Below are 15266 nucleotides of genomic sequence, written 5' to 3' on the forward strand. Positions count from 1 at the left end.
TACAACAACGGAAATGTAGCTCAATACCAATAGTATTCAAAAGTACCTAATTAAAAAAATATATGATATTAAAAATATGCGATTATGTTGATAAAACCGGGTGAAGCGATGTCGCGTCGTCTCCTAAAATAACTGTTACCTTGTCAAAAGGTTAAGAATACCTTTTATAAAACTTTTTGCATGTTAAATATAGCCTGCGAGTCAAAAATAAATTAACCTTGATTTGTGATGACACGTTTATTCAAAGATGACTCTTGTTTATTACTTACTAGCGTTTGCTCGCGTCTTCGCCCGTATGAATTTAGCACGGAGTTATTATTTTTTTCTAGACAAAAAGCATTGAAATCTGTCGATGAGCTTTGATAGCACATAGATAGTAATCTCTCTCACAACTGACCGTGTTTCCGGTTTCTTCCTCAGCCATGGGGTTGCGGCGCTCAGCTCGGAGACACACTAATAAAAATAGTCTCATTTAAATGATACATAATGATAATATATAATGATGATGGTTTCTTTCCCTATGTGTTTCATCTTATTTTTAATATATCAAACATGCTATGCAAATTTTATGAAGATTGAAAGTTAGTAGATAAATCGTGAAGAGATAACAAAAAATATTTCAAACTTATCTTCGCTTTTATGATGTTAGATTTAAGCATTTATTTCATAAACATTGTATTTTATGTTTATGCAATATGAAATAAAGGCAATTTTTTATTGTTAAAAAAGAAAATTTGAAATTGAATAAATTGATAAAAAATAATATACGCTTGGCTTTGGCTGGCCTATTAGGCGTACACCCTTTTTCCAGAAAAAGAGATGAAATTTAAAATGTGACCATAAAATAATATTAGCTTTAAATTTTACCAAAGACAGGGCATTTTCCTAGAATAAACAATTAGAGGGTTATTCACTTTTGCAGACTCCTTTTACCTTAGAAGGTATTTTGGAACAAATAGGTAAGAATTGGCAGTCGGCCAGTGGTCAACGAAGTCAACGAACCAATACTAATAGTACAGTCGCCCAAATAATATAATGTTGTTTTACAACAAGTCAAATATTATATTTACATTACAGAAAAAATATTAAGACTTCGTCAATAACATTTATTTAATATAATTTCAACAAGAAGTTACACTTAAAAAAATATATATATTTTTATAAAACTATCAAGCATATTAATCGAAGGTTACGATAATCACTCCAGAGTCAACTCGACAAAATATATTGGATGAATTCTGTATTTCTCGTACTTTGTTCTTGTGGAATTCGACATCTCGACTCCTATTTCAAATCATGTAGCTACTCTACTAACTCTTCCAAATATTATGCCTTAAACAAAAAAAAAACTATTAAGTAAATTCTAACCTTTACGGAGATAACTTTGATGAAGATATTTCTGTTGGATCTCCGTCTGTTGGTGGTAGCCGTCGCGCGACGGTCACTGCTCGTGGCGTGCAAATCGCATCGGGCAAATATTCGCTTCGATATAACTAAGACATTTTAAATAATGAAACTGGCAACTGCCAGGTAGTTTGTAGTTAGTTATTACAAACTTCTGGCTATCAGATGTTATAGAAATTTAATCAACGCGATAACTCCTAAACTTTGGATGTGGTCCAAATAGAACATCTGTTAAGTTCGACTGGTTGTAAACAGGCTAAGTTAGGCGATAGTACCTATCCAACTTCGCTCGGGTTACATGGTAAATTAATAATGTTCTGTCTTGTTCTTGTTTTGTTATTCTTATAGCTTTCCCAAGTTAACCTAACAACTTGGACACAAGAATACGTGGCTCAATGATATCTCAAGAATGTTGTTTTTGCTAATAAATGTGCTTTTATTAAAGAAACGTGCACTTTTTCAAAAATAAAAAGAAATAGGATTAATTTAATCACCACATGGACTTTTGGATAAGGCCACACATAACCTCCCTTGAATGTCGTAAGAGGTGATATAGGGACATAAGCCTTGACATCTGATAGGTAACAACAGAATCACAATCACAGATGAAGCGGTCAGACTGTCATTAAATCAGAAAATTTACCGGTTTATTTTTTGTGAATTTGAGATGAGAAAAACTGATAGAATAACTATTTTCTGTCCACAACAAGGTTTCCATGGAATGAAAATTTCTTGAAAACCAGTTTTTTTCAATTATTTATGGAAATATAACTATTTTCTGGATTGAAAGGCTGACAGGAAATCCTCCTCACTCCAACGTTTACGCATCTATGCGAAATTAAAGTTACATATTTAAAACGCAGGGTTAAAAATACACTTTCTTCATTTATTATAAAATAGTTTATTTATTATGAAATAGTCAAATAAATATCTAAATTGCCTTTCGACCCTCACAACCTTCCTCAACATCAAACAAACAATAAATATACTTATAGGTACAAAAATAAATACTCCATTTGTAAACAGAAACATTTCAGTAATTTACAAGCCTTGTATGTTATTGTTAAGATAATAATAATAATGTATCGTAAAATGCTAAGTGTATCATCCATTTTTCTACTAACATTATACATCTGTCCACTGACGTCCCGGCGCCGCAGCCCCGAACGCCTGAAAGTGTGAGTTGCTGACTCCAATAATACTACAATTTATTAAAACCGAGTATTCTACTCAACAACAGAACTCAAGTGAAGAAGAATTTTACATAAATGAATGACGATAATGCACGAAATGCACAAAATTATGACATCAGACATTCGATATACATGGGCATATACTTAGAAGATAAAATCTATACTATTATTATAAAGAGGTAAGCGTTTTGTGAGTATATGTTTGAGGCAGGTAATCTCCGAAACTACTGAACCGATGTCAAAAAATCTGTCACTATTAGAAAGGTACATTATCCAAGATTGCTAAGGCTATATTTTATTTCAACATTCCCACGGGACCGAAACCCCGGGCAACATCTAGTATTATAAAAAAATATGTACGTGTTCTTTCTTTTTTGTTTCGTGTTCTGTGATATATATAGGCTCCACTTAGTCAAGTCTCTCACAATCTTTGTATTGCCACAGATTACTAACTTTATTGGTTATTGTTGAGAACAGTAAATAAATTTGAATCTTGTTGTCTTTCAAAGTAAATTAAAGTCTAAATGAATTAAGTCTTAATGAATGATATCACCTATATAAATAACTATATATATTTTGAATCTCCACTAATAGACAACTATAGTGGAAACAGTTACAATAAGTCTCCCATAAATTCTTTTAAAAATATTCCTTGGTTGTGAAGATAACAAAAATTCTATAGTTGCTCTGTTTTGAATTTCAAATTTTTACATGATGAAATGAGAAAAATAATGTGTGATTTTCTTCACTTGGTCACATGACCGCAACTTGACAACGCGACAAATAAAACTACCATTCTATTTTTGTATAAGCGTATGCGCATAATTTTCGTTCGTTGAATTCAGCGTGCCACGTGTGTGATGAATTATATATGGTTAATATAATCTATGTGGTATATATATATAGTTATATAATTTGCAGTGCTCTAAAATATATAAATATGGCCAGAAGCTTTGCCTCGTGGCAAGTTGATTTTGGGGTGATGAAGTTAGCTAAATATTTTGTTCTGTCTAGTATAAAATTGATAAAATTATGGTATTTAAATTCAAAATCATGCATACATCGTAGCTATATCATTTAATGAATACTAGCGACCATTACCGGCTTTTCTAGGGTAAAACTATAACGAATTATACCTACCTACACCTAAACCTTGTTCAGGAATTACACTATTTATAAAAAACCCGCATCAACATACGTTGCATAGTTTTAAAGATCTAAGCAACAACACAACAACATGTGGACAGACAGACAACGGTAAGCGACTTTGTTTAATTCTATGTAGTGATATATATGATTAACATATCCATTAATCATGATTAGCTCTTGTATTGTAGATCAATGAGAAACAATTTGAAAGTCTGTCAAGTTCAAAAAATACTTTTTGTCTCGTCGGAATAATTTATTTAAAATTTATTTTCGTACAGTCACTTCAGTGATGTTTGACATTCGTGAAAAATTTCTGTAGGACAAGCGGGAATAGGTGAAGTTTAACTTGCAAGATTTGATGACAGACAGGCGGGACAAGTGAAACTAAATAAAGCTTACGTACAAAGAAACAAATGTGTCAGCGTCATTGCCGTGACTTCACACGTCCGAAAATAACTTGCGATTCGGCGTAGCTATTTTTATAACAAGTTTTGACCACATTTGGCATTCAAGTGTGTTTTTTGTGGCCGGTTTAGTGTTGCCTCGTTATTACCGTGTCTGTTCATAGGTTTATAATAACATAGATACCGTATGTCTATGCGATATGCGTGTTAATGGTCTGACAACTGGGGATGTCGACGACGGCCGCGTGAAGTGGACACGACAAAGTAGGAAAGCGGACCCTGGGCTCCGACGCTCAATGGCTGCGGCAATAGCAGGACATACGCTCAAATGAGAAAGAGAGAGAAAGAGAGATATACCGTGAACCAATCAGATTGTATTTCTTTTTTACATAGATATTATGAGTAGGTATATTTCTTCTCTAACCGGAAAGTAAGTAAAGCGATAGAGACGAATTTATATGATCAGTTGAAAAATGTTATGAATATTTGCTTGAGCGGGAATCGAAGCAAAGCAGGTCAAACTGGCATTAATAGGTCTTAACCAATGAGCTATCGATAGAGAACTGTAAATGATACGTCTTAGCAAGTAGAAATCCGTAGTTCATGCTTACATTTTCAAGGCTGGGGCATGACAATATTTATGTACCATTGTATATAAAGCACATATGCCACATGCCATGCCGGGATATTGCATGTGCAATCAACAAGTCTTAAAAACTATTTAAAATTCTTCAGTTATCAATAGTTTTTCTACAAAACTCTTGAGTGGCATTTTGCATTAATTTTAGATACAAAAACCCGTCGTGTCCGTTTATATTCTAAGCATATTTCGTAATAAAACGGTATCTGGTTGAACATAAATCTATGGTCGACTCTGTGATCTGTAGATAAGTTATATTTTATTTATCATAAGTTTCTATTTTAAGACACAACTGACACAATGTTTTAGGCTTCATTTATGCTTTATTCAGATATATATTTACACGTGTGAGAATCTTTAGTTCAGCTAGTAAGCTGAACAAATTTTTGAGGTACTTGGTATGCAGTAGCATACCAAGTACCTCAAAAATTTGTTATTATAAAATTAATTTGACGTTTGACTTGCATGAAAACTTGTTAAACTTCTTTAATTTCTTCAACATAAATAAAAAGCCATCCAAAATTTTGATATATTCTACGTTCTACTTTATTATTACTTTATACTTAATTTGATTACTACCTTTTGCCCTCGGCTTCGCACGCGTGAATTTTTCTATGAAAGCGGAACAGACACGATTTTTCATAGGTACATTAAGTTATATCAAAATGTAGTATGTAATTTAAGTAATAAAACATGTACTCACTTACTGAACATAAGTACTTGAGGAATTTAAAACTTAATAAAATTAAAATGCCGAGAGCATTTGAATTTCGTTTCGTTACTTTCGTTTTGAAAACCTAATTTTATATTTAATTCTTCACACGATAGAGTGCAAATTCAATTAACACGTAGAATAGTACCATCCAGTACTTACCGCAGGCATCGTAAACAACGAACTGCTCTAAATTGTGGTAATAAAGTTCAAGTTCATGAACTTGGTTCCCCATCTGTCACGTGTACTGTTCATGGAAAAAGTGAATCCCTTTCTAGCAATCTAAACCGATAAATATCTAAACCGATAACCGATAAAAATAGACAATGATCGATTTCATTCATAATAAGAAAAATATTCAAGGTATTTATAATAAGAAGAATTTCATTTAATATGATAGTAAATCCTATGAAGTACTCACCATGCACCACCATATTAATTAAAATCTTAGATTTACTTAATTAACGAGGTTTTGTTAATTACCTATGTAAATACGGAATTAAAAACATACAATACATATCTGCGATAAATACCGCAGGTATGTATTTAATTATGGGTGAATTTCACGAGCGTTTTAAACTCCGCCACGAGCTCTCATTAGTGTTTATTAAATTGTACCATACACAGTAATCAATTTAATTATCCTTTTTTATAAATAAGTTACGTACTGGTACAATGTTAATATTATAAATGTTTAAATAAAATGTGCGACACTAATGAAACGCTACACGCCACATTCAAACGGTCGTGAAATTCACCCACCCACCCAGTTTGTATAATATTATCCACACACAGTTTGTAAAATACACACACAGGTATGTAATTTTACATATTATATTACGTACTATATACGGTATGTAAAATTACATACCTGTGTAGGACATACCTCCGGGACCCTAAAATGGCGCGAAGTTTGAGACGCACTTGACCAATTACACCCAGGGAAAGGGGGAAAGGCACAGACGTATGCCAGTAGGCATTTTATTTACCGCTTTCTTCTTATTCTTACTTTCTCTGATGCGACATCCAATTTATTTTGGTTTCATTTAATATATATTCTATTAAGGTAAATTTTTAACGACCGTAGCGTTTTAGTCTTGTGGTTTGTTTTCCGTCTCAAAATATGTACGAAATATCCTAAAAATAATTATATCACGCGCCACGTACCAATATATTTTCATATTTTATTTATTTAAGCCTTTATTGCTGATACCAAACACAACTACAATACTTTACATATAACAAAACATTAACATTATATATTTAGCGGATTAGTGATCAGCGTGTCTTGTGATACGTAGGCCTCTTCCAGCTGTTTCCATTCACTCCTGTTCTTAGCTTCTCTTGATCAGGTTGCTCCTCCAATTTTCCTGATATCATCCATCCATCTTTTCCATATTTTCATATACATTTCGTATAATATAATAATACATGTTGTGACATTAAAAAAAATAGTAGTTTCAGAAGTGCTAACACTTTTGTGGGTGACTATACAACTTGAGGAGCATTTTACGAAAAGGGACAATGGCACATAAAATCTCAGTAGGTAGGTAAAAAATTTGGAGAACAGTATGTATAGCACTTGTATTTTTATGCCTAACGTTTAGATCTAAACCTAAAATTTGAACCTAAAATCAAAAAACAAGTTTTCTAAGTAAATATATAATTTACTTAATATTTATAATTTATAATTTATTAGTAATTTTAGGTTAATTTCGATGTTATATAAATGTTATTTTTATTACATTTTTAATCTATTGTCAATTGTTCATTATTTATATACTATTAGAGTAGCAAAGTCATATCAAAATATTAAAAATCAATGCATTTACTGTATCACATATTCATTAGGCAATAAAAAATGCATTTTATATGCGTTTTGCATTCAAACAGTTTGATATCAGATGTGCTTTGAAATGAAATATTATATCTGGTACTAAAAATCCGTGAAAAAATAATATAGCTACAGTTTTCCTTTTCAAATAAAAAAAATGTAAAAATAACCAAAAATAAACATATTTTAACGATGATTTATTTTGAACAGGCATGGGGTTCCACCTTAAAATAAAACCACTCCATATCCTTCCGTCGATGTCGTCTGAAGCGATTAAGAGACACATAGCCTAGGCTGCTGACAGGCAATAATATCATTCCCATAAAGTAAGATGTAATATGTAAAATCACAGTCGAATCATCTCAATTATATTAGAGACCGGGAACAGGCAGAAATAAGAGAGAGAATTTAATAGCTGAGTTTGAACCAAATGCAAAACCTAAATTACTTGTGGAATTCTGATCAGCGGCTTGAAAAAACTAAGCAAAGAAACAGAAGTAACCACATAGACTGTTTTATGTTGTAATGCTATAAAATGTGATTCATCAACGCATAACATGGTTTATTTATAGTAATAAAGATAGATTGCTTCGACATAAAAAGCGTCATTGGTTTTGAGGACGCGGACGGGGCCTGTGCACATCCTGGTACAGTCGACAGCACATAAAGCTATCCAAATTTATTGCAAATTCGCCGCTGTTACTGCCGCATAGAAATTCACGCAGGGTAACTTCACGCGCGCTCATCTATACTAGCTGCACGTTTAATCTCAATTTATTGAAAACTGACACTTTTTTCGTCCATTATATATTTGTTTTATTTATAACAACAATATTATGTGCACATTGAACGCGTATCCAGCACGTGCAAAATATTTTTGAATTATTTCTCATACATTACTGGAGGAGGAGATTCCTTTATGGGATAAGTTCGCACATTGCCTTTAAGTTTTTTCTTCCTATCCACTTAACACTTATATTTTGTTATTTTATTTTACATATAAAATTAGCTGTTAATTTTCCAAAATCCTTCTCCAGAAGAGAGGTTTATGCTCAGCGGTGAGCAGAATAATGCCAAGATGATGTGCAATAAAGTTACTTCAAACATACAGATATGATGTGTCCACCAAACGGCGAATTTAATTTGTAAGCGAGCTACTAGCTGCCCTCTTGTTTGCCCTTCCCTGTGGTAAGCCTTTCTGGCATGATGGCGAGCAACACTGTTTACATGAGTTTCTTCCGGCTTTTCTTCTCAGCAGTAGTCGTTCCAAAATGACAATAGTTTATAGCTTTTTGAGAAACTACTATAATACAAAATTTGTAGTGAAAAAGTGACTGGTCTAATTCCTGAATGAATGAATGAATGAATGAATGAATGAATGAATGAATGAATGAATGAATGAATGAATGAATGAATGAATGAATGAATGAATGAATGAATGAATGAATGAATGAATGATTTGAACAACTCAATTTCTGATTAAATTACATAAAATTGAAATGTGTCCCTTGCAGGCTTGAATTTATTTTATCTATGTAACAACTTCAGATTTGTAACTTGCAATAAATAAATCAATCGGAATCCAAACAAGTTAAATTAAATAGCTCACGATAAACTTTAGTTTTAGAGACACGATAATGATAATTTTATAGACAATATATTTTTTACGATGTTATTCTCTTAAATAATCCCTAAAGTACATGGAATATACTAATTCAAAAATAAATTTACATTGAAGAATATATAATGTTCGACTTCCATATTGTCCGATCAGCTGTAGTCAATTTGTTTGAGAAAATAATTTATTACATTATTTATTTATCGATTTCTTAAGAAACCGATTTCATTATCAAATTCTACCAATACATTTTATGTACCTAGTGAAAAAAAAAAAACGTTTTATTGGAAATTAGAGTTAATAACAACGGATATTGTATTATAACAAGTTCGTAGATAAACATTATTGTATGACTTGACATGATATCCGCATTCCGATTAGTTATTAATAAATTCCAACAATCTAACAAGAACAGATGTCCTTTATTCTAAATAATTTAATTATTTAATAACCGTTTATATGCCAGTATTGAGCAAAGGCCTCTCTATTTCTTCCACGACTTTACTTTTTACTTTTTATTCAAACACAACAACTCATTTCTAGTATTCTTGCTGGATATTTTCTGCTCCATAATTTCTACTCTAGCAGTCGTCTGCACCTCAAATCCGGTTTTTTGCTAAAAAACCGCAGTTCATCCTCACATGAATCTTGATAAATATCTTCGGGATCATATCGATACTTGTTCGGATGACTTTTCGACCTGTAAAAGTTACAAGTTGAAATATCACAGATCATTTTTAATATAGTGGTTATAAAAGGGTTGTTTATTAACTTTGAAGATTTAAGTTAATTCGAAATGTTTTTCTCGGAACTCAGTATTATTCCACAAGCAGTACACGCTATTAATGAATTTTCATTATTTATTGCATCATTATGTGAATTTTAAAATAGCAACATGTCTGGTGACCTTCCTGTTAAAAACAGCTGTTTATACGGTGTGAATAATAAAAGGCTGTGGTCTGATTGACAGCGGTATGTAGATAGTCGTATGTATAACTTTTAAATCACCAGTGCAAGGCACAGATAATAGCAATTCACCTATTACATAGTATATTGGCAATACATGTATTCCGTATAGTTTAGATGTTAGAATTTTATAGACTAATTTTGATTAAAATTAAGTTTCAATACTATTTAGTACCTAACATATTTATAATAACCACGAAAAAAGTGCTGATATTAAACTGAAAAAAAAAATGTTGACCACATAATTCTTAAGATAGTAATTGTGTCTGCGTATTATTGAATTATAACAAAATGGTTACGCGTCGAGGTTTCGTGTGAAAATTTTAGAATACTAGATGGCGTATAAACTTCCTAATGAATGATTCATTTAAGCATTATTTTTTATATTTAATCAGATTTTCTTATCAATGGAAGAGCAATAAATACTTACTCAAAATATTGTATTAACATAATTTATTTATTATTATCTAAGTAATGAAATACAGCATTTTAATAATAATAACGACGATCATCGCCTTCGTAATTTCGAGAATAAATCAACGAGAACGTTTACAGGTAACTAACGTAGTGTTGTGATGTAACCTTAAAATGGAAATCTCTTAAGATACAATGATAACGGAGATCGTTTATGCGACTCTCCCGTCAAAATCTAAAAAGACATTGAATCCAAACAAAAAACGCGATGGAACCAGATCAAGCATCTATGGAGGAAGAACTAAAAACATTAAAAACACACAAAATGAAAACAAAGAACCAAGTGAAACTATGGACAATGCTCAAACACACAAGGTTAAAAGAACAAATGGGAATAGAATACATATTAAATTACCAATATTATATTCATTCCTCGTTTTCTATGTATGTGTACTAAATGTGATAACTATGTGTGATGTTAGTGATAGTGACATAAATTTAAAGACTTTCAAAGATGTACAAAGTACTCATACATCACAGGTTTATTTGATTAAAAATAAACACAGTCATAAACATGACAGCCATTATAAAAATATGCGCAAAGGTCGCGCTTCTCAAAGAATTGATGAAAATGATGACATTAAAACTGATAAATACTCTAGTTCAGAAGACCGAGAACTTGGTAAATACTACAACTATTTTAAAAACAAAGAGGAACTTGTGAATTCTACTCAGTATCCTTATTACAAACTGCCTAGATACATTTACGATGACAAACTTGCTGTGGGTTACCCGCACGACCTAAAATCGAATGAATACCACGTGAAGAAGACAAATTTTAACCTTAGACCAGAAAAACACCAATTTAAAGAGAAGATAGTAAAACTAGGTGTTTTATTGCCAGGTGATCCTCGGCAAGTGTTTTCGCTTGTAAAAGTTTTGCCAATATTGGAAATGGCAGTTCTAGCTGTGACCAAACCTGATGGTCCGTTACCTGGCTGGAAGATTTTAGTGGACTACAGAGACACTGATTGTTCGTCAGTCGATGGACCCCTGGCAGCTTTTGAATTTTACATCAATGGATCTGCCGGTAAGTGATCATTATAACTTCAGAATTAAGAAACTCTTCCAAATACAATCGTTTTTTCTTCTCTTTGTTTACTTATTAAAATCAGGGCTAAAAAGAACGACATTTTCAGATGCCTTCATCGGCCCTGGTTGTGAATACGTCATCGCTCCTGTGGCTAGGTACGCTGGAGCCTGGGGCATCCCCGTCATCACTGCGGGTGCCCAGGCACAGGCCTTTAACTACAAAAGCCCTAGCTACGCCACCCTCACCAGAATGATGGGCAGTTACATCCAAGCTGGGGTCGCGATACAAAGAGTTTTTGAGGTAATTTGGATTCAGTATAAATGTTGTGATGTCATCAATGTTATTTTCAGCACGTATCAGTAGTATATTTTCTGTTGTGATGGCTAGTTCGTGTTGTGGCTGGTTTGCATGTTGCGGGCTTGGACTTGCATCATTAGATTTATGAGATCTGAGCGTATTCTTTTGTTTTTGTGTTATCTTGCCAAGTGCGAGTGGCTCTCTGTTCTAGTTCAAAGAATCGCTCACAATGTGAAAACTTGGAGTAGGTAATCATTTCATAAATAATCCAGCGATAGGTACATGAATTGTACAAGTTATTTATTACAAAGAGTATTTACTAATTCATCATACTAATACGATTCATGTGTTTTTTTTCACAGTTCTAGAAACATTTTTAATATATTTAAAATTACAAACATAACAGTACGTCAGACGATTATTCAGCTTTTGTTATTGCATCTATGACGAATTTTTTGTCTAATTTAGGAGAATGCAAGATGTTCATATAACTTCATTTGCATACACTTAGAGCTATTAAAATTCATACAGAAATTTACTAACAATTTTGTTTCAATGCGAAATGAGACTAGAAATGTATATCTAAATGTTTTATCTTATGAATTATATACATGAATACATTTCCATTAAATATTCATTCAAAAAACAATTGGGCGCAAAGTGGAACCAATATTCAAATTTAATTCAAAGATAATCGTAGTACGTGTTTGGAATTAAACTTGAATGGAGGATTCGTAAAATTAAATAAAAATTCCTCTTGCGTCTCCTTTTGGGAGATCCGGAGGTCGTAAATTTGGATGCGGTGGTGGCCATATGAGGGCGTTTATTGATTTGTATTTTCATAAAGTTAAATAAATCATTGGATAGAACGGCTTGAAAGAAAATGGCAGAGATAATCCGTCCCACTTCTGGACAAAGGTGTCCAGAAGTGGGACGGATTATCTAAACATTTTCTCAATGTAAAACAGTAAGAAATTCAATGGATTAAATTGATTTAGAAAATCTCAACTTAGTTACATAAAACAATGACAATGAAAATTGTATGTCGCCGATATTTTTCTTCATCTCATCTAAGTACATTTGTCAAAAATAGCCTTTTTTTGTAGAGAAAATTACTGGCTAAACAAGTTGAATTATAGTAAATTTGCCATCGTTAAATCTTTGTGAAGACAATGTATCTTTGAATGAATTACAAATACGATACAGATATGTCCTATGTCTACATATGTATACATATGTAATGTATCTTTTACGTATTCCATGATCAAATCGAGCCTCACCCTCAATAATACTGATAGCCGACGTGATTTGCGTGCTGAATGCTGCTGACGCCAATTGGAGAACCCTACTCATTATACTGAGGATCAAAAGTTCCTATAAAAATGGGATTTTATGTCTGATACGTCAAATAAGGCGCTATGTGCACGCACACTAGCGCCACGATCACATTTTAATCATAAAGAAAAAATATTTAAGATTACGTCACACTAGATAAAAAAATAATAAAAAGTGATGATGATGATGTTCAACCGATTTAGTCAACTTTGACTCCAATGTGAAAACATTCTAAGAAATTTATTTACCTAAAATGTGACATTTGTCGGTCTAAATGAATTCAACTTAAAACGGCTCAAATATGTAATCCGTTTGAGGTTTTCGGCCTTAGAGTAGCAACCGAAAGGTGAGATAGAACCAGGCTATTGACACATGTGGCAGCGTCTACGATAATCTGCACAAATCAATAATATAATGGTATCATAGAAAAACGATACTGGAATTATAGTACACTTTTCACCGAGCAATGAAAGTCACAGATACTAAAGAGGATGTATGTTGAGTTGTCACAAACACACGAGATGTGAATCGTACTTTCTTTCGTGTGATATATAGTGCTTATACGACACTTGCCTACGACGATAATAAAAAAATCTAATACGTAACAAATTACCTACAACAACGTCCATTAAATATTCACATTCGTAGTTAATGTCTTTCGTATTTTTTAAAAATAGAATCATATTTTTTGCCAGCCTGCGTTATAAATACTTATTTAAAAAAAGAATGCTCATTGCTGTCAATTTTGATGTAATACGACGGAATTGTGTTTGGATCTGTGTCAAATAACGTTTGTAACCAGCGATGTTCATATTTATTTCGACCGGGTTATAATAAATCCCAAGAGGCAGGCAGTTTTCGTTCGACTTCAGTTATGTACTTTCTTATAAGTTCAAACATGGAATTTCATTCTTTCGGATCAGGTGTCGTTTAAAAATTAATTTCCGTAGTCCCATAAGTAAATGGGTCTACGGTTAAATAATTTTTTTCATCGTTTTATCAATGGGACATCCAATGGAATCACGGAAAAGAATGGTTCACATATAAGTATTTTTAATCCCCGACGCAAAACAGGGGTGTTATAAGTTTGGCCGCTTAGTGTCAGTTAGTTAGTGTCGCTTAGTTCGGGTCAGGTTCGGAATAATCGTATCTGTCTGTCTGTGTACGTGCACCGTAGCTCATCAACGGGTGAACCGATTTGGATGTGTTTTTTTTATTTGATAGCAAATTTTTATGCAGTGGTTCTTAAATATGTTTGATCAAAATCTGAATGGTAGATTTGTGACTAAGAGATATTTTCAGCTAAGAAAGAATTTTGTAAATTCTGTCCCTTAATGGTGAACGCGGGCGAAACTGCGAGCGTAAGCTAGTACTTAATATGCCTTAATCAAGATACAAAACGCAATTAGATGACGTCATTCGCTAGGATGACTCTCAGAAAACACTATGGATCATATTATTTGCGCTTCATCACTACATAATATAAAACAAAGTCGCTTCCCGCTGTCTGTCTCTATGTATGCTTAGATCTTTAAAACTACGCAACTGATTTTGATGCGGGTTTTTTTTTATAGATAGTGTGATTCAATGGTAAGGTTTATGTGTATGGTTTTACCCGAGCGAAGCCGGGACGGACTGCTAGTTTTGAATAAAGAACAATGACATAGCACAACTCAATCTAGTCCGCACATACAATAGTTCGAACATTTGGATCCAAGAATCCTTGTCGATATTTTCCCTCAAAGTCATAAGCTTTTATACTAAAATTAGGGTTGCGACACGAATTTTCGCAAATTATGCTAATCATGCAGCAAAACAGCGGTCTGGGGTAAAATCGAGCGAAATGAGACCATCTGGACCCTGTCTACTTTTCTTTTCATGGTAATTTTGACCCTTTTTTGCGATACGCGTAGGAGTTTGATAATCAAGATTAAACTCTTTCTGATCCGAGCTTTGTCTCGGTTTCTTCCCCCGTCATCGAGCGACGGAACGCTGTCCCACTTTATCTTCTCCACTTAGCACGGTCATCAGCATGTTTACCAGTCAAATCATTGGTACGCATATCATTCTTGACGACATCAAGCCTCTATTAGTTTGCCCCTTCTGCCATGACCGAACGGGAACCCACCATTAACAAAATTTATTTGACGGTTGCGTAGGAAACAAATATCTTTGAGGTTTATCTATATACCTATGTATTTGTTATA

The 15266-nt window shown here is 33.0% G+C and overlaps 1 protein-coding gene across 5 annotated transcripts in view; it reads left to right on the plus strand.

The window, feature by feature from the left end:
- Nucleotides 1–15266, plus strand: part of LOC128678056 (atrial natriuretic peptide receptor 1-like) — a 179382-nt gene that overhangs the window by 111370 nt on the left and 52746 nt on the right. For 3 of the 5 annotated variants that reach the window (XM_053759307.2, XM_053759308.1, XM_053759311.1), the window contains exons 2-3: nt 10476–11424; nt 11534–11727. The exons of the other annotated variants lie outside the window; for them this stretch is intronic. In XM_053759307.2, the coding sequence (XP_053615282.1) occupies nt 10530–11424; nt 11534–11727 (1089 nt within the window). In that variant the 5' untranslated portion in view covers nt 10476–10529. The remainder of the gene's footprint in view (nt 1–10475; nt 11425–11533; nt 11728–15266) is intronic. 5 annotated transcript variants of the gene reach the window in all.

The sequence above is a fragment of the Plodia interpunctella genome, chromosome 19 (assembly GCF_027563975.2).
Source record: "Plodia interpunctella isolate USDA-ARS_2022_Savannah chromosome 19, ilPloInte3.2, whole genome shotgun sequence".
Lineage (NCBI taxonomy): Eukaryota > Metazoa > Arthropoda > Insecta > Lepidoptera > Pyralidae > Plodia > Plodia interpunctella.